General features: G+C 37.2%; 2 protein-coding genes across 7 annotated transcripts in view; both read right to left on the reverse strand.

Moving 5' to 3' along the window:
• Nucleotides 1-4,499, reverse strand: part of LOC111863317 — a 26,802-nt gene extending 22,303 nt beyond the window's left edge. Inside the window, exon 1 of the mRNA XM_023849528.2 lies at nt 4,423-4,499. The gene's annotated coding sequence lies outside the window, so the exon portion shown is untranslated. The remainder of the gene's footprint in view (nt 1-4,422) is intronic.
• On the reverse strand, nt 308-22,861 carry LOC111863319. Of its 6 annotated transcripts, none has more exons than XM_023849530.2 (8): nt 22,769-22,861; nt 14,009-15,770; nt 11,362-11,442; nt 9,869-9,984; nt 9,698-9,788; nt 8,537-8,715; nt 5,647-5,733; nt 308-4,717 (listed from the first exon to the last, which is right to left on the reverse strand). In XM_023849530.2, exons 2-8 carry the CDS (start codon nt 15,749-15,751, stop codon nt 4,459-4,461), a joined length of 2,556 nt encoding a protein of 851 aa, XP_023705298.1. In that variant the 5' UTR covers nt 15,752-15,770; nt 22,769-22,861; the 3' UTR covers nt 308-4,458. The 6 variants fall into 6 exon arrangements, with proteins under 6 accessions (XP_023705298.1, XP_023705299.1, XP_023705297.1 ...); XM_023849531.2 differs by lacking the exon at nt 22,769-22,861 and adding an exon at nt 21,754-22,021 and having other exon boundaries at nt 8,537-8,661; XM_023849529.2 differs by lacking the exon at nt 22,769-22,861 and adding an exon at nt 21,754-22,021.
• Between the last annotated feature and the right edge of the window lie 333 nt (nt 22,862-23,194).

Here is a 23,194-nt window from a genome sequence, read left to right on the forward strand (position 1 = left end):
CATCTTTGACATATGAAGATTTAATGCATTCTGCAAGTAGCGACACCAATTACCATTTCTTAGAGCTTTGAAAACCATGATGCATTCCAAATTTAATTTGTTTTGATGACAGCTTTGGTTTTCATTTTCATACCAATGTTGCCAAAGTAATGTTTCCCACAAACTGCACGAACAGTTTATTAACAAAATAATTTGATTTTTTGAATGCCAATTTTATGGAAACCACTTTTAATACAACAAGAATAGATGTTTTTGTTAAACAGGCAGGCAATTGATTTGCTTTGCTTCCTGCATATAAGAATGAAGTCTCAGACTGCAGAGCTGACAAAAGTACTTCTTATAATAAATAAATGGTATCTGGATACTTGAAGTCATTTAAAATATGTCCTTATGGTTTTAAGCAAAATTTGCACATCTAATGCTAATATCTCATGCAAACTACTGTACAAATAGTATTCAATGCATGAAGATTATTAAGCTGCACAGTTCCACAAGTTTGGTATGAAAATTATGATTAACCCTCTTCTGTACCATTTAAATCAATTGTTTTCTGATGCTACCAGACTGCATTATAAAAATATTTCAATTTTTAAATATTTAAGGTGAGGAATTGGACTGCTTCCACAAATCCTCAATATCTTTGCTTGTATAATCTGTAGTGCCACTGCAATCTCATACCTCTTCTTCGAGAGCTTATTCTTGTTTAACATAATCACACAAATTTGTGTATTTCCCTAACTGTACAATGCAACTTTCAGAAATGTATGGACAGGGAAATGGTATCACAAAAATATTTCGTAGTCACACTCACCCATCATACTGACCTCAGTTTTGTATCTGGGCAGCTGTCTCTTGTTGGTAGGCCACACAACCACCACCACAGTAGAATGCCAAGTCACATAATTCATACTTACATACCATTTAATCCTCATGGTGGTGTTTTCACTTGAATATACACAACACACTGCAACATCTTCACTTATTTATTCCAAACAATGCCACTTCTGGTTACTGGCATTCTTATAGATGAATTTCTTTTTCTGACTATCTTTGCCATGACGGAAATTTGCTTATATGACCACATACCTATCACTTTGCTCCTCACATACTGATATGTTAGAGGCATCTTATTATATAACACCATTCACTGAATCATTTTGATGGAAAATGTATTTGCACCAAAAATGGATAACCTGCATCATAAAATTCACACAAAATTCTCAGAATGATCATATTCTTGTAACATATTTTACATTAATTTTGATTAATCACTTCTATAGCAACAAAACATATATGAAAAAGTCACTTCTTTCCTTGCCCCATTGTCATTAAAATGGAAAAGAGAAAATATAAAGTACTGAACATATGATGCAAGCCATGACTCAAGAAATCACATACATCAATTCTTTGGTTTTGCACAATATGAGTTTGTTATTGTCAAATACTGTATAATGGAAAATATGCAATATATATCATTAAGGTACATACCAGTTCATATAGAGCACATACATATTGTGGCAACCAACTGCAGATAGAAAACATTTTTCCAGGTAGTGCTGGAAATTCTTCTGGAGAAACACACAATGCATGGTCTCTGATGAAAAGAAATACTGTTTTCTTTCCAAGAAAATGCACAGTGCATGGCCTGTGATAAAAGGGTTCATATTTTTGTTTGAAATCGAACTGCTAAGTTTATAACTGTTGAGGTGTAACTTTCATTTTTGGTCTACGTGAGATTTAAGATGTTCATGTTGGTTCAAAGTAAAATTTGTCTTCTGGGATATGATAACATTTAGTCTTGTACAAGGTGATCAGTATTTTGGAAAAATCTGCTGCTGCCACCACCTTCACTTCCTCCCTAAATATGGAGGCAGCAGATCTCTCCAAAACACTGGTATATATGATGTTATAATCCAAAGACTACGATGTTAAAGATTCGTCTTTTTGCAGGGCCAAATTCTAGACGTGTTTTGAAAAATACTTGATAAAATGTTTTAATAAGTTATATGTGACAAATGCAGTTTACTGCATTCAATATTGGTGGGTGGACTGTTAAGAAAATGGTGACTGAGATCATATTTAGTAACAAGAAATGGCTGTTTTTAACCATAATGCCTGGAAAATCATACAGCAATTAGTTCAAATAACCACAAGATTAAAATCCAACCAGAATATTTGCAGTCTATACCAGAGACCCTGAAAACGTTCAGTTCAAACAGTAAGTTACAAGCTGCAGATCCAAATGCATTAATTGGAAAACAATTTTATACAAGATACGTTAAAGTGCATATATTCCAGGAATAACAGAAGTACATTTATGGAAGAAGTATGGAGTTTAAGATACAAATTAACTTACATAAAATAAATAAACAGAAAATAAATACAATTTACTATAAATACTTATAAACAAACACAGTAACTTGCAAACATACTATGAAATCTTATGAAGATATAATATTTACCAACAGTTTTTAGCAGGTCCACTGTTTGTTAAAAAAATGCCTTAAACAGATTCATAAACTGAATGATTTAGAGATGAGAATTGAAACGTTAATGAAAACATATTATAAACTGTGACTGTGAATTACAATGAGGGGCATGAACGTTTCTTGAAACAGAGATTAAATTCATGAGACATAAAGCAGGGTACAGCTTATTTGCTCACAGAAGACATGACAATATTTTAGGATTCAACAATGACCCAGTCAAAAATACAACTGATTAGATCATGTCAGAAAGATGAAACACATACACAACTTCTTGAATATTTCTTATAAATTTTAAGGGATTAGATCAGTAAACTTATTTATGTTTGCGAATTTTAATTTTGTCCTCCTGTAGATAAGAATGCATATCTAATGATCAGAAGCATGTCGCTCAGTGGAACACTTAAGTAACTCCTATGCTGCTGCTAATCATCTGAAGACCTACCAGAAGACAAAGACCTGGACCATTTTAGAAGAGATTAATAAATGCACACAATCCAAAGTCCATAACAGACTTTCTTTGGTCTAACTTCAAGACCAAAAGAAAAATAAAAGTAATATAATTAAGTACAATGCCCTTTTTATGATGATGTACAGTACTCGCACCTTTTTTTATATGGAAGGAGAGAGCTTAAAGCTGTGAATTTTTCTTCTTAGTACCATCATATTTTCCAGAAAACAGACAGCGCAAAGTAAAAGTAACATATTTTATCTATAAAGTAAAGTCCATACATCCCTACAGAAATTAACTTCTGTTAATGTCATCCTTGTAGGCTATAAAAAATCCTTGTGGACTTCTGTAGTTCAAACACTATACATACATTAAACAAAAACAAACTGTAAATGACATATGAAATCACAATAAAGTTTCTTTTGTACTATTCATACCTGGGATTTATAAATGACTGGAAAAAGCAACAGCAGAAACAGTTAACCATGAGATGTTGCTTCATCAGAGAATTAAGTCTGGAAATTTTGACTTCTTACTCCTGATTTCTGATTTTGTTTCCCACCAGTACTTCAAACATATTATAATGTTCTCTATTGTTGACTAGGAAACTTCTACTTAAACAGGATCTGTGGTATCCTCAAATGTGGCATGACATAAAATGAGTTGATTTTAACAACTTCCCTGCCATTTAGAAATGACATCCATATGAAGTTCAGCTTTCCTGAGCGAATTTCCTTCTCGCACTATTAAGGACTGCATTCTACTATATAATCACAAAGTTAACTTTTACTTCTGCTGCTGACATTTCCATTTCATTACACATTTATTGCACAGATGTCAAAAGTAATATAAATTTGAGGGAGTCAATTCAGGGGGGAAACACTATATTTATATGTTGGTGGACAAACACTTCCTAGCCCATACTTTAGACCTCCCTGGTTTACAAAGAAAACTTTTTGATTATACCTAAGCATAACACAGCAGATATGAAAACACATGAGACACTAACACAGTGATGGAGAAACCAAGGCCCACAACAGTTCATATGTGATCTACAGAAAAATCCAAATTTGTTGGAATTGTCTCTTATTGTTTCATTGTAACACTGTGATACCATCTGGCACTGGAACATAATCAACCTTCCAGCAGCATTTGAAATGCTCAGTACACAAAACCTGCACATCACAGATCACTGTTCAGCATACTTAAAGCTGAAGAAATCCAAACGTATCCTCAACAAAGGGCTCAACAAATTCTGGGTGACAGATTTCTATGGGATATAATATTTTAACTGTAGTATCAAATATTTTCTGGAGTACTGTTATTAAGCGTTTTTACCTACATGTAAGAAAGGAATTAAATACTCAAGGCTTGTAGTTCCAATTCTGTCACAGCTGTATTATTTTATAGACACTTCTAATATATAGATATTGTAACAGACCTTGGATCTGCATCCCTGCATTAGCAGAATGTGCAAGAACTTACCTGTGTGAAGGACCCAATCTTTAACAACCCTGGTGTCTAACACTGCCATTGTGGTGGGTGATGATACTGCATCACTGGCCCTTGTATCATGAATGGGGGCCACGAATGCTGAGTTGATGGAGACTGTGGGTGATGAATCAATGACTGCTGAGGCTGATGCATAAATGACTGCTGTTGATGCATTAATGGCTGCTGAGGGTATTGCATCAGTGACTGTGGTTGCTGTTGCACAGTGTAATTTCTTTGGTGTGTGTCTGTACTCTGTAGATGGTTCTTATATTCATCATACCTAGAACTGTTAAATACATAAGAGTATTCTATAAACCCCATAAAATCTGGCATATAAGGAATTTGTTCATGTATATTATGTAATGCCTGCAGAGAAAACTAGTCAAAAGAATTTTAAAATGTTTTCATAATACTCTTTCTAATATAATTAACCAAATGGAACAGAGTCATTCTTGGGAAATTAAAAAGTTACTCAGCTGGTCAAGAAATTCCCTTCCTTTTGTAGAATCCAAATGTTCTTTACCATATTCATTAGAGCATACCATCAGTTCCTATCCTGGGTCAGATAAGTTCAGTCCACACCCTCAAATATCATTCCTTGAAGATCCAATTTAATATTATCTCCCCATCTTTGCTTAGGTTTCCCACATGTACAAATTGCTCTGGCCTGTCCCATCCCCCCCTTCCATGATTTCAATCCCCTTCATAGTATTTGGTGAAGAGTTAAAATAATGAAGTGCCTCCTTAAGTAATTGTCTATAGACTCCTGTTACTACTTCTCAGGAACAAACATTTTCCTCAGACACCGTCATTCTGTGTTCCTCCCTTCATTTGAGACCGAATTTCATGCCCATACTAAATAAGAACTAGCTCTGAATATTTTAAATCTGTATACTTTTAAACAGCAGACCAGAATACAGTAGCAATCATTCCCTGAATTTAACCTACTTTTTAATTTCATTGTGAATGGAATTTTGATGCATGAATGTACATAAGCACACACCCCCTTCCCCCCAGTATAAAAATACAGAAACAAATGCACACACACAAAACGACAATGTCATTAGCCTGCTTCTTGTCCCTTAAGGAAAGTACGCTGGGAAGGGGAAAAATGAAAGGCAAAAAAATGCAATTAACTGAGTGAAACTGAACTTGTTAATTGAAGTAATAAACCCGTTCATATTTTATATTGTTCTTACTAATATTATATAGTACCTGTTACTTATTACACGTGGCATTTCCACTTGTGGCCTCAATGTCATAACACATGGGTATGGGGTATGGTTTGGTCCCTTGCACTGCCTGTAAAATTAAAACATAAACATAAGCACGTTCTAATTTGTAAGTAAATTCAAATTCTCAATTATTATCAGCCAAATACTAAAATATAATTGTAACGAAATCTGAACACATTTTCTCTCAGTACACTGTCTCCCTGCATTCAATACATTCTTACAGAATATACAATTAAGTAGGAGAGTAACTAAGATCATAAACCTGAAACATTTAACCCATTTGTAGTGTACATACTTTGACAAACAGAAAACTATTTTACCTTCACCTATATCCAGTTTCTTTAGTATTCATGCTCATTTCTTTCTGGCTTTTCTTGCATTTGGTTTACAGGTTTCATGCGGCAATCTTGCTATTTGAAAGCAAAAAAAAAGAAAAAGGATTTATGAATTATGCCCCTGAGACGTCCTCAGGGGCCATAAAATGCTTACCAAGTTTCATGATAATTGGTTCAGGCATTCAAGTAATATAATTACCTCAGAATTTGAGAGTCTACAGTGTTGGTATTACTGACAGGAGTGATTTATGAAACATGTCACTGAGATGGCCTCAGGTTACATGACATACATACAAGGGCTACTTGAAAAGTAACCTCCATTTATTTTAGGCAACTAATGTATGATCGAGGGAGAACTTGTGAATGCAATGTGGTGTCTCATGACTCGTTGCCTTATAAACCATCAGAAGACTGGCCACCTAGTGTTTGTTCTTGTCTCTACAAGTGAGTTATGATGTGTCCTGCGATCGATAACCACGCCAGCTGCAAAATTTGCACTGTTATCTGCTTTCTACATGCTAAAAACATGAGTGCTGCACAAATTTATCTTGAAGTATGCACAGTTTAGGGCCAAAATGTAATAAGTGAAGGAACTGAAGACAATGATGTAGAATGTTAAAAGATGGACGAAAAAATATTCACCATAAAGAGCGAAGTGGTTGGCCATCTGGAATGGGTGGTGATCTTGTTCAAACTGAAAGATGGCACTTCACAATTTCAGAGCTTTCATGTGAATTCCCAAAAATTGCACACACTCTTCTCTATGAGACTATCACAGTTATGCTACGCTATCACAAGTTTCACATAAAATGGTTTCCAAAAATATTCACGGGTACACATGAAGCACAGAGAATGACTTTGGCTTTGACCCTTTAGAGCAATATCACAAAGATAGCGATGCATTTCTCAATCACATCATATGAGTAACAAATGATGAAACCTGAGTTTCATTTATGAATGCTGATACCAAAGAGTAGAAAAAGCAGTGGACAGTCACCAAACAAGCCGAAAAAGTTTACACAATCGTCTGCCTGACAGAAAACTGATGACAACTGTTCTCTGGGACAGGAGAGGAGTGCCCGACTCTGGAATTCATGCAAAAAGGGACCACAATATCATCAGAAGTGTATTGCGAAACACAAAAAGAACTGCACAGGGCCCTTCAGAACAAAAGGCGTGGATTGCTCCTCCATGATAATGTGTGTCAGCATAAAACTGCTCATACTCGAGCACTGCTGGAATACTTCAACTGGGAGTTGTTTGATTACCCTCCTTACAGCCCTGACCTCACTCTGAGCAACTATCACCTGTTTACCTACCTGAAAAGCTGGTCGCAATCACAGCGCTTCAACAAGAAAGAGAAGTTGATGGAAAGTGTCAATATGTGGCTGATCTCACAGGTGGCAGACTTCTTTGACAAAGACACACAAAAACTTATTCCCCGATACAAGTGCCTTAGTTATAGAGGTGACTACATTGAGAAGTAGCTTAAGTACTACATAACTTTTGTATCTAATAATTTTTTTCAATGCTTGTTTTGCTAATTGCTCACCTAGGTTACTTTGTGAATAGCCCCCGTACTATTTTTTTTAAGAATCAGTTCAAATGTCAAAAGTTGTTAGGGGAGATACACGTGCACCCATGCTCCTGCACATGCACATGCACATACACACACGCACACAGCAAGGTGATCTCATAAGCATACTTTTATTTTTTTCAAAATAAGAAAGTAGGTTAAAAATAAAGAAGAAATCATGCCAAACTAAACTTTAGTAGATGATCTCATGAGAGGAGGCAATTTTCAGGATTAAGTTTCAACTTAAGCTTATTAAGTATATTGAATTATACTGGCTCAGGAAAAAACCTTTGTTAGGGTCCAAGGAGTTATGGCATCTGTGCCAGAGTGTTACATCCTTGTGTGTTTATGTATGTCTCAAGACTGGCTACTTTTAGAAAATCTACTAAGCCTCTGTCGAAGCAGCCTCCGTAGTCTAGGGGTAACGTTCCCACCTCATGACTAAAGGTTGTGGAATTTTTAAGGGCGGAAAAATTCAGGGAACAAGTCCTCCGGGAGGGACTTTAAGCCGTGTGTCCCGTGTCGTAGATTTACGGCATGTAAAAGATCCTCATGTCTCTAGGAGACCTCTGAGCAAAATTAGGCAAGTTTCCTGCCAAAGTAGTAGTTTCCAATTCCTCCGGTAGATGGGGAAGCATCAGGGATCACTGCCAGTGAGGGCCGACCTCGCTGGCAGAACGGGGCTAATAGCGAGCACGAGTACTGGAAGGGCATGGAGACTAGTTAGAATAATTAAAGGAGGACGCACAATAGATCAACAAATGGTCGCAGTGCATGGGGAAACCCACCCCCTCCAATAATAACAATAATAAGCCTCTGTCGGACTATTGACAGGGCAACTTTCCCTCAAAGAGTCACATAGGGTAATCATGTGACTGATTTACCTTCACCTCACGTAAATGGTACAAATACTTCAAAATTTTAAGATACTGCTGTGCAAAGTGAAAAATATAACTGACCTGCATGTCTCCCTCATACAATCAAGATTCAAACAGCAGAATACTTCGTCCTTTTCAGATGGTATGTCAGCAAAGCCACAGTATGGACAAGTTTCCAGTAACTTTACACCAGCCATTTCCATCTCCTTCAAATGTCGTATATGCAGGAGAGAGGAGAATGTAACAGGTTTTATTGCCTTCTGTACAGAAATAAAATTACAACAGTAAAGAAATATATTAATCATAATTGTTATACATATTACCAATCACATTAAAAAGACTGAACTTGCAGACATTTCTGGTTCAATTAATGCCTATATTATCACATTTTCCTCAAATCACTGTTAACACAAAATATTGCCTGTAAAATAACTGTAAGAAGGGAATAATTTAAGTGGCCCCCTGATATATGCTACATTAATCTGGCTCTGCACTCACACAGTGATGTGAAGGTCCAAATCTATCTACGCGGGCTACAAAATATAATACTGCACACATGTACAGTCAGTAAAATAGGAGTTCAAGATTTCTACTGATGCTAATGGAAAACAAAAACAAACAACAACAACAACAACAACAACAACAACAACAACAATAATAATAAATTATGTTTTTTTTTCCTAAATTAAATGGCAGTTTGTAACAAGTCAAACATTTGCACGAGTAACTGCATCACATTAAAAAAAATTCTATGCCAAACTACAGAGAAAAAACTGTCACATTTGGGGAGGGTGACTGTTTTGGGGTTGATATTATATCTGCACAATCAATAAATATTCAACTTACGATGAAATTAACAAGTGACCTTCAGGAAACATACAATTATGAGGTTGTATAAGATTTGAAGCTTTCACGGCGGTGACTATGAAGAAAGCAGTTTTCTTCAATTATGAGGTTACTCACATTTTCCTACATATCACTCTCAAAATTATATTAACATGCATGTGACTACAATTTTACTCATTCTCTTGCATGGCTGCAAAATGTGGCATTTTTCTGAGTACAGAACTGAGGTAACACCTAAAAATTAAGTTACATGAAAATAAAAGAATCATGTGAAAAGTTTCTCAGTTTTCTCATTGTGACTGAATTATCCAGAATCTGATATTACTCATGTTAATTTTTAAACCTGTTACCTCCAAGAGAATAAATAATCTGTATATTCATATATATATGCCATACCTTCAGTACTTCCATGCTAAACAGCCACTGGCATTCCTTATAAAGACATGAGAATGGATTTTCACATCTGCTGAGTCTGGTATCCACTGCACTGAATACAAAACATCCACATAAATTATTACCAACACTTTCACTGAATAATTAAGCAAGGCCAAGAAGACTGTTACTCACTTCTGGATGCAGATTTTACAGAACAAGTGGAACACACTACATGTCCCCATATCCTCAGTCAACAGATCGCTGACCCCACAGTGTCCACAGTGCCGCAGTTCTCCCCTTAGTTTTGCCTTGAAACAGAAATATATTTACTTTCCAGCAGAATTATGTACAAATTTCACTACAGATATTAGATTACAACAGCTATTATACTGTGGAACATGAATGGTTTTCTGAAACTAAGTTATGTGGAGGGCTTCAAGTCATTTATTTATCGTGAACCAAAAATACTGGCATTAAGGTTTAAGTTTATATGTGCATTATCACGAAATGACCAAATAAAATTAAATAAACATCATACAAATAAAAATTTCTGGTATGTGACTGTATAGTAGTAATTATGATTTTTCACTCTGTTTTTCTGATCTCCAGAGTGTCATGTTATATGGGGATCTTGCAGTCCCCATTGTTTATATCAAGTACTGGATTGATAAACTATACATGGGAAATTAATGTTACACCAAATAATATTTAAGAATTTAAATGCAAACTCAAATACATTTTGGAGGGGGGAAGACAGGAAGGTAAAAATCATCATGACCTACATTTGTACATAGTACAAGTGATAAATATAATAAATAAAATAGAGTGATCAGAACTTAATTCATTTACTACATTGCCTGAAACTTCACTAAATGAAGGCCCCTCTCCAATGCAGTCCAATTAAGTGGCAGATGATTCAGTACCCCACAAGACTGAATGCAGCATTCCTCTAACACCTCGTCATCCCTTCCTTATTTTGTCACATGCATCTTTGTAGCTTCCGCCTATCTTAGTCAAGACAGACTTTAAATACTTAAAAATTGGAACATTCTTTACTTTTTATCGATTTTATATGCTTCTATTTGTGAAACACTAATAACAATACATTCTGTTTTTCCAACTTTACTTCTAATTCCACTCAGCATACTCTTCAAAAACATTCTGTATAATACAGGCAGCAATATTTTTATCTTTAGCTATAACCATATGATCATCAGGAAAGCATAAAGCATTCTCATCTATAACTGATGCAAGGAAACCCTAACAGGAAAAAATCTCAGTGAATAAGGAGATTCTAAACCTCAAAATTTGGCAAACGAGTTCACACTTCTGAAATTACTTTTCCTAATTCAGTACCATATGGGCACCCTGAACCACTTATACATGGGTCCTGGTGCACGATTTTTCATGCACACATTTGTCATGGCCACATTCAGTTCCAAAGAAGTTTATGATACAAATGTTCCAAAATGTGTGTGAGATCCCATAACACTGAGTGAAATCTTTTTGGCAGTGGTTTATTCAATGCAAAAAGTAAGTGAGTGGAACAACTTATTTATATTTATTTCTGACACTTCCTTATTATTAATGAAAATAGTCTATGGCCACACTTGAAGATAACTGCTCTGTATCTGTACATGTCATTCAAAATAATTTAAATTTGTAGTAAATCGGTGACCACTTACTATTTCAAAAGTTGTTGCTTTCTTCCTTCGTTTTGATTGAAGATGGAACTCTATCACTTTCTTATTTTCAATAAATGTAACCTATATGAAAAGACAATACATATATATATCTATGTAACACAAAATGACGCTTCAGTAAGATATGTACTAAACAGCAAATATGCATAACTAAAATCAGTTAGGTATAAACAGCTAAGGTTGTCAAGATTCCTTTGTTTCAGCCAATAATCAACATATAAGTTACTGCAACAGCCTCACATGCCACAAAAATTTAAATTCACATAAAATGCACTCCAGTTCCATCACTCTTGTTCAAGTCAAGTAACATAATTTCTTCAAAATTCTCTGCCATAACACAAAGGGAAATTCTGTGAAAGCTTAAACTCCAAATTAATGTTGGCAAAACAAAACTCCAAAAGCATAATCAGTGTTCTTTCTAGGATAAATGAAGACTGGAACATTCAGGGAATCTCTGCATTAGCAATTTATATTAGGTCACTGGTTTTTTGTACAGCAGAAACTGTACTTGGTAGATCATGGGCATTGTTTATTTAATATTCTGCAGTCAGTTCTTTCTTTGCACAATTGTTCACATGCACTACAAAATGAGAGAACACATGCACGCACAGGAATACTGAAATTACAATGGGAAGAAACACATAAATATGGCTGCAAAATGAATATTTAGCTGCTATGTCAAAAAATTCCTAGTACTCACTTTGTTTTAGGCATTTTCCATGTTTTGAAAGTTGGTTCAACTCCCATTTCAGTAACTGGCTGTCATTATACTCAAGATTTTGTACTACTTTCTATCGTGAATGGCAGCAACTGGGAAAGAACTCAGAACATTTCGAATACCAGGCTAGTATGATAATACAGGTGTGTTCATGTGTAATAAAATCTACTTAAACTTTGAACAGCAAATATCTTCTTGTTCTGTATTAATAATTACTCCACATAAACTAAACTCCATTGCTTTAGTCTGCAAGCGAACTATTCCTACTGAGCGGCCACTGCTTGTCAGTGAAGTTATTTCCAACTTTAGCAGACAGAGGGTGTTGCATGGTTGGCCCAATGAATTCCCATGGCCATTAATTTCGGTTTTCTAGACCGGAGCCACTACTTTTCCATTCAAGTAGCTCCTCAATTATCCTGATGAGGCTGAGTGAACTCCGTTCCAGACCCACTACTTCCTCAGAAAATCTGGTAGCACCAGGAATCAAACCCAGGAACTCTGACCACTAGCCCACAGAGGCGATTAATTACTCCAAATATTAAATCATTATAGTACTTCACTTAAACAGCAAAATCCCGACCAACAATTTCATTTCCTACTCTCATTTCTGCATTCTACCACAGCATCAGAGTTACATAAAGAAATGTCAATTTTTTCATTCATTCATTCATTCATTCATTCATTCAACTTAAGAGGTTGTGGACTTACACAGCTGGAAAACCAGGTGACATACAAATAATAAAAAGACTACAAGAGGAGCCCCATTAATTATAATGATCAAAATTAATTATACTTAATCCATAACAATTACGCATATGTTATCCAAGACACTACTGATTATAAGAAACTCAGTACATATTCAAAATCAATACTTCAATGAACACATATTACCCACGGTATCTTTCATTAATCACAAAGAGTGGCCAAATAGCCTGTTAACCTAAAGCACTCACTTGTATTAATGATGATGTTCTGAATTAAACCTACTAGCGAATTTGTTGAACAGCATCACAGAGATGTAAGTTGTACAGTGAACATGGTTAACCTAATTTCGAAAGTTTTCTGTAAATTCAAGATGCAAGGAAGAAATTTCTGAATCATTTTTGTGTACATTTTACTAACAAGTCAACCAACTTTTTGGCAATCTTACATATCTGGACTTTGAACATTTCTTTCACAGTATCATCCAAAAAATATCATCCACTACAACCCAGTGGCTTACCATTAAAACAGGGTTGTTTCCTTCACTACTGTCAATTTACATTTCCAGTTTTCTAGGTTCCAAAAGGGCACATGTCCTGTGGACGTGATTTCACTGAAGACCATTTATCAGAACATGTCTCATGGTAACATAGCACATAAGGTATGCGGGTTCAAACCCGGAAGAGGTTGTGGAATTTTTAAGGGTGGAAAAATTCAGGGAACAAGTCCTCCTGGAGGGACTTTAAGCCGTGGGTCCCGTGTCGTAGCTTTACAGCACGTAAAAGAACCTCATATCTCCAAAGGAGGTCACTGAGCCAAATTCAAGGACATTTCCTGCCCAACAGTAGTCTCTAACGCCTCTGATAGATGGGGGAAGCATTATAGATACCGCCAAGCCAGTAGAGGCTGAACTCACTGGCTGATGGTACTCAGGACTGATGGTATGCACCAATATCGGTAAGGTATAGAGAATGATAGAATATCACAGAGGGAAGCACAATGGACCAATTCTGGTCTAAGTGCATGGGGAAACCCACCCTCTCCAATAACTAACTAACATAGCACATAACACCTGAAAAATAAACATTTCTCTGCTGGTATATGGTTATAGCATTTATAGTGTGATATGTTCGGGATTCTACTGAGCCAAAGTCTGTTACATGCAGTGATTCTTATAAACTTACAACATTGTAATTCATAAATACTTACCTCATGTACAAATGTCATACTGAGTTCATGAGGTTTTGTACACCCGCAACCCAAACCAAATTTTCTGACTTTTCTTCTCTGCGATGATGTCCACACATCAAGATCATCACATGTCAATGTCAAGTTGCATTTGTTCTTCTCAAACAAATAAGCAATGTCAGGAAATGGAATTTTCCTATATTTTGATTTAAGATACATTAATGCAAGACATTCATCATTATACTTATTTTCATTATTTTTTTCTTTCCTGAAGTATCTGAATGGATCAGGTATGGCTTGAAGAAATTTTTCTGCATTGAAAACATCTCTCACTTTTTTCATAAATATTTCTATGTAATCAGGTGAAAAATATACAATTTGTCTCTGCACTGGAAGTCGCAGCAATGGAACAGAATAAACCACCTGGTTTCCACACTCTGTAATTGTCATTCTGGCTGGCAATAACTGAACCTCTGATGTAGGGGTTTCTCTTTGTTCATGTGCTGTTGAAGCTGATGGCAAGGCTTGACTTTCTTCATTATAATCTGATTCTATTCTCCCATTTCCTGTGGTATTTGTAGGAAGCTTAGCACCATAGATGGCCAACTGGGAACACACAATTCTATTTTCATTTACATTGTTATTACTGGTTTCTTTAGACATTTCACTTATTCCCTTATTGTCTTCACCATCAACATTACCTTCCAGTCGGCGCAAAGAATCTGATTGCATCACTTTGCTCAGGTTTTCCATAGCATTATTAATGTCATTAATGTCTTTTTTTATAGCAGATTTTGGTGCTGATTCTGTCACACTTTTGTTCACTTGATCTGTTCTTTTATTGAAACATACATTTTTGTTCAAATCCAAATATTTCTTATCTACTACATTTTGAGTACCAGGTGTTTGAATACCATGATTAATTGTTGCAGAACTTCCATTGTCTACATCTTTCCTTGCAACAGAATCTGAGAGAAAGCGAAACAAATTGTGAATTGCAGTCTTTTCTGTTTTTACACTCTCTTCAACTGGAGTGTTTCTTGGTTGTGTTTCGTTAATCCCTGATACAGGCTTCTTCATAATAATCTTAACTTTAATCTTTGGCTTCTTCACATGTGCTTTCGAACCATCCTTATCACGTTCATTTTTTATCTTCCTGTTAAATATTTTATTTTGAGAACACTCTGCTTCAGTAAGAATTTCATTCTTAATATGTTTCATTTGCACATTGTACTTCGAATCTGTGCTGCTGTGCTTTTGTTTGTCATTAGTCACTGTTGTTTCTGCAATAGACTGCTTTTTAAATACAAGGGCTTTGCCAGCAGTTTTCAAAATTTTCATTTGTTCTGATTTTATCTTCTCAGAGGAACAAGATTTCCTTTTCAGTTTCCCATGACCTTTAGGTTTCTCTGACAGATCTTCAACAGGAGTGGAACTACCTGCTTTTAATATATATGAACGTGTTTCATTTAAGGCACATTTATTATTTAAAATATTTAAGTTAGATATTACTCTTGAATGCTGGGATGTAGAGTGACTATGACTTTTATCACACTCAGTATCTGAATCTGAAATGGTAATAACTGGTATAAATCTGCCACAGCTTCCTAAGAATTCAACATCAACTTCAGTCTTATTTATATTACCGATATCACTGTCACCTCGATTCACAAGTTCTTTTGGAAGAATGACTTTACTATAGTCATCTGTGGTAAGATCAATAATATCATTTCCAACTTCTGAACTGTTCATTTGTGTGGCCATTTTTACTTACATCTGATGTCTGAAAAACAAAAAAATGTAAGGCTGGTTATAAGAACAAAGTAAAGTAAGTAAAGGTAAAGTTATCCCTGTAACAAGCCATGGAAGCCCATGGGGTTGTGAGATGTTGAGGTTCCCATATTTTCTAGACAGTCAACTCATAGATGGCAGCAAGGTTGTCAGTACTACATACTGGCCGCCCTTTATCCCCAAGCATATTTCAAGAATATTCCTGTTACTCATTTCTGTTGGAGGCCGAGTCGACCACAGGGCGATAGTGCAGCTGGAAGGATTAGGTCAATTGAAAAAACCCAATGACCTCATCAGGACTTGAACCCGTGACCTTCCAGCTTGTAGCATAGTGCCTCAACCAACTACAGTACTGTGTTGCCTTAAAAATTGGATAAAGCTCGTATTGCCAAATCCCCTGTATGTTTTGCATATAATGATATGGTATTGTGAAAGGACGTTAAGAGGTAAAGGAAAACTTCCCCTTATGTAACACTATACCATGAAGGCAAACAGGAAGAATTAAAGTTACAATTCCATACATTCTTAGGCTGGGAAGTGAACCTTGGCCTTAAAGCTTGTAGCTAGTAACTGTGGTCAGTTATGAAGCTTGGCCATGATACAATGAAATGACACAAGAGTGCCCCCAAATCTAACATAGTGAGCGGAAAACCATATTTCTAGAGCCCTGCATTCAGGTATTATAAATTAACTGATCTGTGACAGTTAGCAGAAAATTATTCATAACTGATTTCTGATCAAAACTTGTGACTTGTGACTCATGACTACATCTCTTATTACATAGCATTAGACATGTGCATCTTTGTATGGATGGAAATTAGGCTACTTTTAATCATAAGGTTCAGTTAGTGAACCAATTTGTTTAAGAAGTGATAGTTTTGTATGGCATTAGGTATTTGTGATGCCTGACGGTTTTGTTTGGAATATGACTATATTTTGGATACAAGTAATCATGGAAACCTGACAGTGAAAAGTACAGTCTAAAAGAGTTTGAAGGTTTCACTCGGAAAATATAATATACATTTTGTATCAGTTCTGAATATTGTATGGAATTCTTTCTTGGGTCAATACAGAGATACAAGAGGCATTCAAATTTTTCACATATACTTTAACTTACTAGCTGTATTTTGGTTGGGGAACTTAATATTCTATGGTTTACTCTGTTATACATAGGTTGTACTGAAAGTCATGAGCAACTTCTTTTTGCATGCATCCTGGGAATAGCAGATGAAAGAGAGTAAGATGGTAGGTGGAACCAGCTGTTGTGTTAACCCTGAGTGTCTTGTGACGTCAATAGCTTGCATCACGTGACCTGTATCACTCCTAACAAAATGGCCGACAACCATATGTTTTTGCCAGCGTGCTGTCATCAAATTTCTTGTGAAAGAGGAAATCCCTGTTGCAGAAATTCACCAGAGACTTCAGCGTGCTTATGGAATTGTGTGCATGGGTGTGAGCAGTGTTCGAAAATGGGTGAAACATTTTCAAGATGGGAATACCAGCATCGGAGATGAGCCTCGGAGCAGCCGTCCTCGAACAGCCGCAACTGAACCCAACAAGGAAAGAGTGGATGAGATCATTCAAGATGACAGGCATGTGACTGTGGACACAACAGCCCAAAAACTTGGAATAGGGCACAGTGTAGTACAGGAGATGATTGAAAGCTTGGGCTATAGGAAAGTATGTGTTCGTTGGGTCCCGCAGTTATTGACCAAAGACCACAAAGATCAGTGAAAAGCCATCACCTCAGAACTGCTGCATAAATATCGACACAAAGGCGATGATTTTTTGCTCTGTATTGTGACAGGTGACGAAAGCTGGTTTCACCATTTTGAGCCTGAAACGAAACAGGAGAGTATGGAATGGCACCATTTGCATTCTCCATCAAAAAAGAAGGCAAAGGCAGTGCCATCAGCTGCGAAGGTGATGGGCACAGTCTTCTGGGATGCAGAGGAGCTTATTCTGGCCGAATTCCTGAAACCTGGGCAAACCATCAATGCTGCTCGTTATGTCCAGATGCTGCACAAGCTCTGTTGTGCATTGCGCAATAAATGTCTGGGATGAAACATCATCAGCCTGCATGACAACGCTTGCCCCCATGCCGCTTGCCTCACATTGGAAGCAACTGCAAAGATGGGGTGGGAAGTTCTTCCACACCCCTCCTATAGTCCTGATCTGGCACCCTCCGACTACCATCTCTTTGGATGTGAAGGATCAGCTGTGTGGACAATGTTTTGAGACAAGGGAGGCAATTCAGAAAACAGTGCGCCAGTGTCTTCGGATGGCTGGAACGGAATTTCACGGAAGAGGAATTCTCAAACACCCAGAATGCTGGGAGAAATGTGTACAGAGAAGTGGCGATTATGTGGAAAAATAAAGAAAGGTCTGCAGATTGAGGTGGTGTATTTGGTTTGTCAATAATAAAGCATGTTACGTTACAAAAAATTGTTGCTCATGACTTTCAGTACGACCCTCATATATTTCTGTCTAGCCTTCACACAGCAGTCTTTTAGATATTCCCATGGATATTATTCTAGAAACAATTTCCTTGTCTGGGTGTGGTAAATATATGAATAATATATATCTGGACACTTTTCAGTATGTTTTCATGTGACATACCATTTACACATTGAAATGACTGGAAAATTTATTTTAACCAAGAGTCGGACATATAGAAAACATGTCACTGTCCGTATTGTTGTAGGCTTTGCCTAGCAACCGCTGTTAACTCGCTTTGCCTAGTAACAGCTGTTTACTCGCTGTTGCTAAGCAATGATACTTGCGCTGTCACATTTGCTTGAATGTGGGCAGTTCCCACAAATGTAAGTGGCAAAAAATTATGACATCAAATACAAACTATAATAAATCATGGTTTAACTATGGTTGTCCCAAACTTACCTGTTCTCAACACTTATGAATATTATGCTTATCTAGCGATAATTTAGTTTATGCTGCTCTGATACATCTAAATATGAGGATTTTGTGTTGATGTTTAGATGTGGAATCTCCCAACATTACTTAGAAACTAATATTCTCCTATGATAATTAGAATTCACATAATTAACTATATGGAGATCAGCCCTTCTTGATAAGCCGCCAGTTGTGCAGCTACTCAAGAATTTCCCGGCATTTTACAGAACCTGAAGTTTCATTACCGTGTTCGCAAGAGCACTCCACTCCCTATCCTGAGCCAGATCGATCCAGTCCATACCACCCAATTCTATCTCTCTAAGATCCATTTTAATATTGTCCTCCCACCTATGTCTTGGTCTCCCTAGTGGTCTCTTCCATTCTAGCTTTCCCGTCAATATCGTATAAGCATTCCACTTCTTTCCCATTCATGCTACATGACATGTCCATCTCATCCTCCTTGACTTGATTATACTAATTGTACTTGGCAAAGAGTTCAAGTTATAGAGCTCCTCATTATGCAGTTTTCTCCAACCTCCTGTCACTTCATCTCTCTTCGGTCCAAATGTTCTCCTCAACACCCTGTTCTCAAACACCCTCAGTCTATGTTCCTCCCTTAATGTCAGAGACCAAGTTTCACACCCATATAGAACCACAAGCAAAATTATAGTTTTGTAGTTCACATATCTTTATTTCTTCTCTATATGTAACTTAGAATCTCTACAATATCAGGGGTTAAAAATTATCCACCAGTAAAAAATATGAGAAAACTCTGGAATCCTGGCTTTCGAGGAGGATGTGGAGGTCTAACAGTAGTTAACCTCAAGTGTGCTTTTAGCATTTGGAGTACAGCCATGTCATTACACTGAAGGTGTTCCAACATTTCAATATACATTGCAGTTGAATGGTATGAGTGAGGTAGAAGGATAATACAGCCCAACATGCAGACCTCACAATGCAAGTACAGTTTGTGGTGTAGACCCTGGGACTCAAATTGAAAAGGGCCCTGCAGTTAAGGCAACACCTGGCACCATCTGATATTATCTGACCTCCTACAAGACCTCACTAACCTAATATAACCCTGCTATAGACAGCTGAAGCTACTCCCCTGGGGTCTCCCCTCTCCAGCATATTCATGACAGCTTTCAAAGAAAAGACAACAGTATCAGTTTTATGAAGAAGAAATTCTACCACAGATATGTGGGTGGTATATCTGTGATTTGGGCACGTGGCCTTCCCACCTTAAGAGACATCCTCTCCCATACCCAAACATAAAGCTTTCCATTGGACTGGAAATAGACCAATTTCCCTTCATTAACAACTTGGTTACATGCGGTCTGGAAAGCTCCATGGGACATTATCTACAGGAATCCCATCCACAAGAATACCTACATGCAGCCTTGCACCATTCACCAGCATATACTCGTATGTCATCACTATATCTGCAGACAGGACAAGAACAGGCTGTGACACATCCAGCCAGGATTCCTAACTACAACACATAACTGCCATTCTCCAAGCCAATGATTACTCCAACATGACCATCAATGATCATTAATAAATACAGGAGTATTACCAATGGAAGTGGACAAAAAGTACCACAAAAATTATATATTCCTTATATTCATATTCAGGCAACAGCCAATCACACTGTCAGGTCACTCAAGAAGAAAGGGATTCACGCAATTCATAAACCTCTGAACAAAAATAATGAACCATCCTGGGTTGATCAAGGACAAGCAATTCTATCATGTACCAGATCTCCTGCACCTGTGGCCAAAACCATCATATTTCCACTAGGATAATGGAATACATCAGAAAAACAACTGATCCATAGTAGCTTAATATGACAAAACATCGGATTAGGTTTTACAAGACAGGCCATGGCAAACACTAACACTTACCATCCCAATACCTCCTGCGAAGCCATTGAAACAATCTGTGGGAACTGCCCACATTCAAGCAATGAAGCTCACATTGTCACACTTGCTTGAATGTGGGTAGTTCCCACATCACAATCTCCGCGGGGGGGTGGGGGTAAGGGGGGTGATGTGGGAACTGCCCACATTCAAGCAAAGGTGACGTGAGCTTCATTGCTTGAATGTGGGCAGTTCCCACAAATCAAATGCCTTCACAATTTCAACTATAAGGATGGATACAAACTAAGCCAAGATTGGTCAGACCTCTTTTCCTTAACACTTTCTTCTTAAACAAAGGGCCTTTTTCCACTGCACAGCAACACTATATAACCCCATCCTTACTTCCACTGGCTGGACACTGTCACCTATAAGGACACCTTTTCAAGTTGGGACTGACAGATAACCCACCTTGTGAAAGGTGCCTACAAGAAAACGAATCAGCCATACACATCCTGTGTATTTGTGAGGCCACAGCGTATTTAAGATTTCGTCACTTGGGTCAGTTTTTTTATGGAACCAAGTAACTTATATGATGCCCCATAAGCAGGGTCCTACACCTTAATAAATGTATAGGATAAATAAAGGGCTAATCCAAGGGGAAGCACAACAGATCATTGAAGGTCGCAGTGCGGGGTTCGGTTCTTATGGCCCACATTTACATACATACTTCCACTGGGCTGTATCATCCTGTCTCACAGATAATGCAAATTCCTTTTAACAACACGGCCCCCCGTTTTTTATATAAACTGTGTACATTGGAATCTTTGGCAAGCAGAATAACTCTGCTCTCTCCTCTCCCAAAGAAAATTTAAATTTTCAACCGAACGTGAAATGTCTATGCCAATGGATACTGAAGCAGAGGTGACACAAGGTTGTTCTGTGCTGTCCCCTATATTGCACAGTACGTATATAAATGATGCTGTATATACATATACCAAAATACTACCATGTAATACACATAAAAATTATAAATATGTATACAGGATTTTCCACTAAGCTTCTTGAAAAGGGAGGGGCTATGTAAGACGTATACACGTAAACTTCCATGTATGGTTAACATGTACCGCTCGCTGACCATGACCTTGATTAAGGAGACACTTGGCCTCTCGTCATGGTGAACATCCCGAAAAGACAAAACCGACTAACCTTGACAGAAACTAAAATCTGAGAGATCCTGATGGTCCTCCATTACATGACTAACCGAACGCCAGTCGTAAAATAACATCGGGCTCCGCCTAACTGATGAATGAGTAACCGAACGTCAGTCGCAAAAAGACTTCAACCTTCGCCTCACTCGCCCTGAAATGGCAACTGCAATATTTGCTGAAGCAACATACTACACTGCTAAGACCCGAAGGCCCCGAAACCCGAAATCTTGATGTTTACTGGCCGCGAACGTAACAGGACGAGAGTAGTATGGCATTATTACCGGCTGAGCTACCACAACCATCCATAGCAGCACATGACGCTATGCACCTGCCAAAGTTACGCAGTTTAGCTTTTTGTTTCGAAAAATGTTAAGTGCACTTTCGTAGCCAGATACATGGTATAATTATTTCCCAATTTCACATAGGGCCATAGGAAACACGGGAGATTGTAATACTTTCAACCACTGTGGCAAATTGCCATGAAATATCCGCCTCTTATGGCCGAAAATGTAGAAGAGGAATTCAGTCACTCGGCTTAACAAAATTACACGTACAAACACGTTTTAGACATTAAGGTTCATAACCAGTTCTTTGCCTATAACTGTTAATTACACGCAAACATCTGCACGGGAGGTTTTGCGATTAAAATCCAAATTCAAACGTAATACATATTTGTTCTTCACATAATGCGGCCACCGAAGCAAGCATTACGAAGTACAAACTTACTACACCCCCTCATATTGTAACTGCTATGAACTTTAGCGGTCATATCGTTAAGTCATTTACAGTAATCCAGATGTAGACACATTACAAGTTACAAACGAATTTAAAGTTTTGTTGATTACATATTTATTTGGCCGATACACAACATGCACCGCTTGTACTGAAGGATGTTGGATGGATGCACGTTCCTCATAAACTAATCAAAATGTATCTGTAAGGTAACATACTGTCAACAAATACATAATTCTAATTATTCGTATATACTTCATTATACCATAATGCTCGATTACCTATAAAAAGGCCCCTTATTCACGTCTTTACAGGCCCGAAACAGTAAAATCCTCTTGCGCACAACACTACTATCACTTTACGTGAACGACCTGAACGAATAGTGCAATCGTTCTATTAAATGATAAATAACCGCAAATATGAAAGATGATCTTAAAATCCACAGATTATAAACGTAGTAGTATTCCGAGGCTACTTTCTAGTATCTGCAGTTACTACCCCCAAAGAAGATTAATGCTTTCTCTTCTTTCCGCCCTGAAATGATACTGCTCTTAATTTTTACCCGGTGGATATAAATGCACCTGCCAATAAAGAAATCCTGTTCTCATGCACCATGACCCGTTGTGAGAGTATGTGTGGCTATGATTTAATAATTCCTTTATTAATTTCAACGACACTATTAATAGGATGATTAATGAGAGTGAACT

Source organism: Cryptotermes secundus, unplaced genomic scaffold, assembly GCF_002891405.2.
Source record: "Cryptotermes secundus unplaced genomic scaffold, Csec_1.0 scaffold159, whole genome shotgun sequence".
In the NCBI taxonomy this organism is placed as follows: Eukaryota; Metazoa; Arthropoda; class Insecta; order Blattodea; family Kalotermitidae; genus Cryptotermes; species Cryptotermes secundus.

Excerpts from the sequence above, each read along its gene's own strand:
- LOC111863319 (XM_023849530.2), bottom strand. The coding sequence starts at position 15,751 with ATGGCCACACAAATGAACAGTTCAGAAGTTGGAAATGATATTATTGAT. Across the intron at positions 11,443-14,008 it reads GTATGACATTTGTACATGAG|GTTACATTTATTGAAAATAA; the intron begins GTAAGTATTTAT and ends CTTTTCATATAG. Across the intron at positions 5,734-8,536 it reads TGTATGAGGGAGACATGCAG|GCAGTGCAAGGGACCAAACC; the intron begins GTCAGTTATATT and ends TTAATTTTACAG.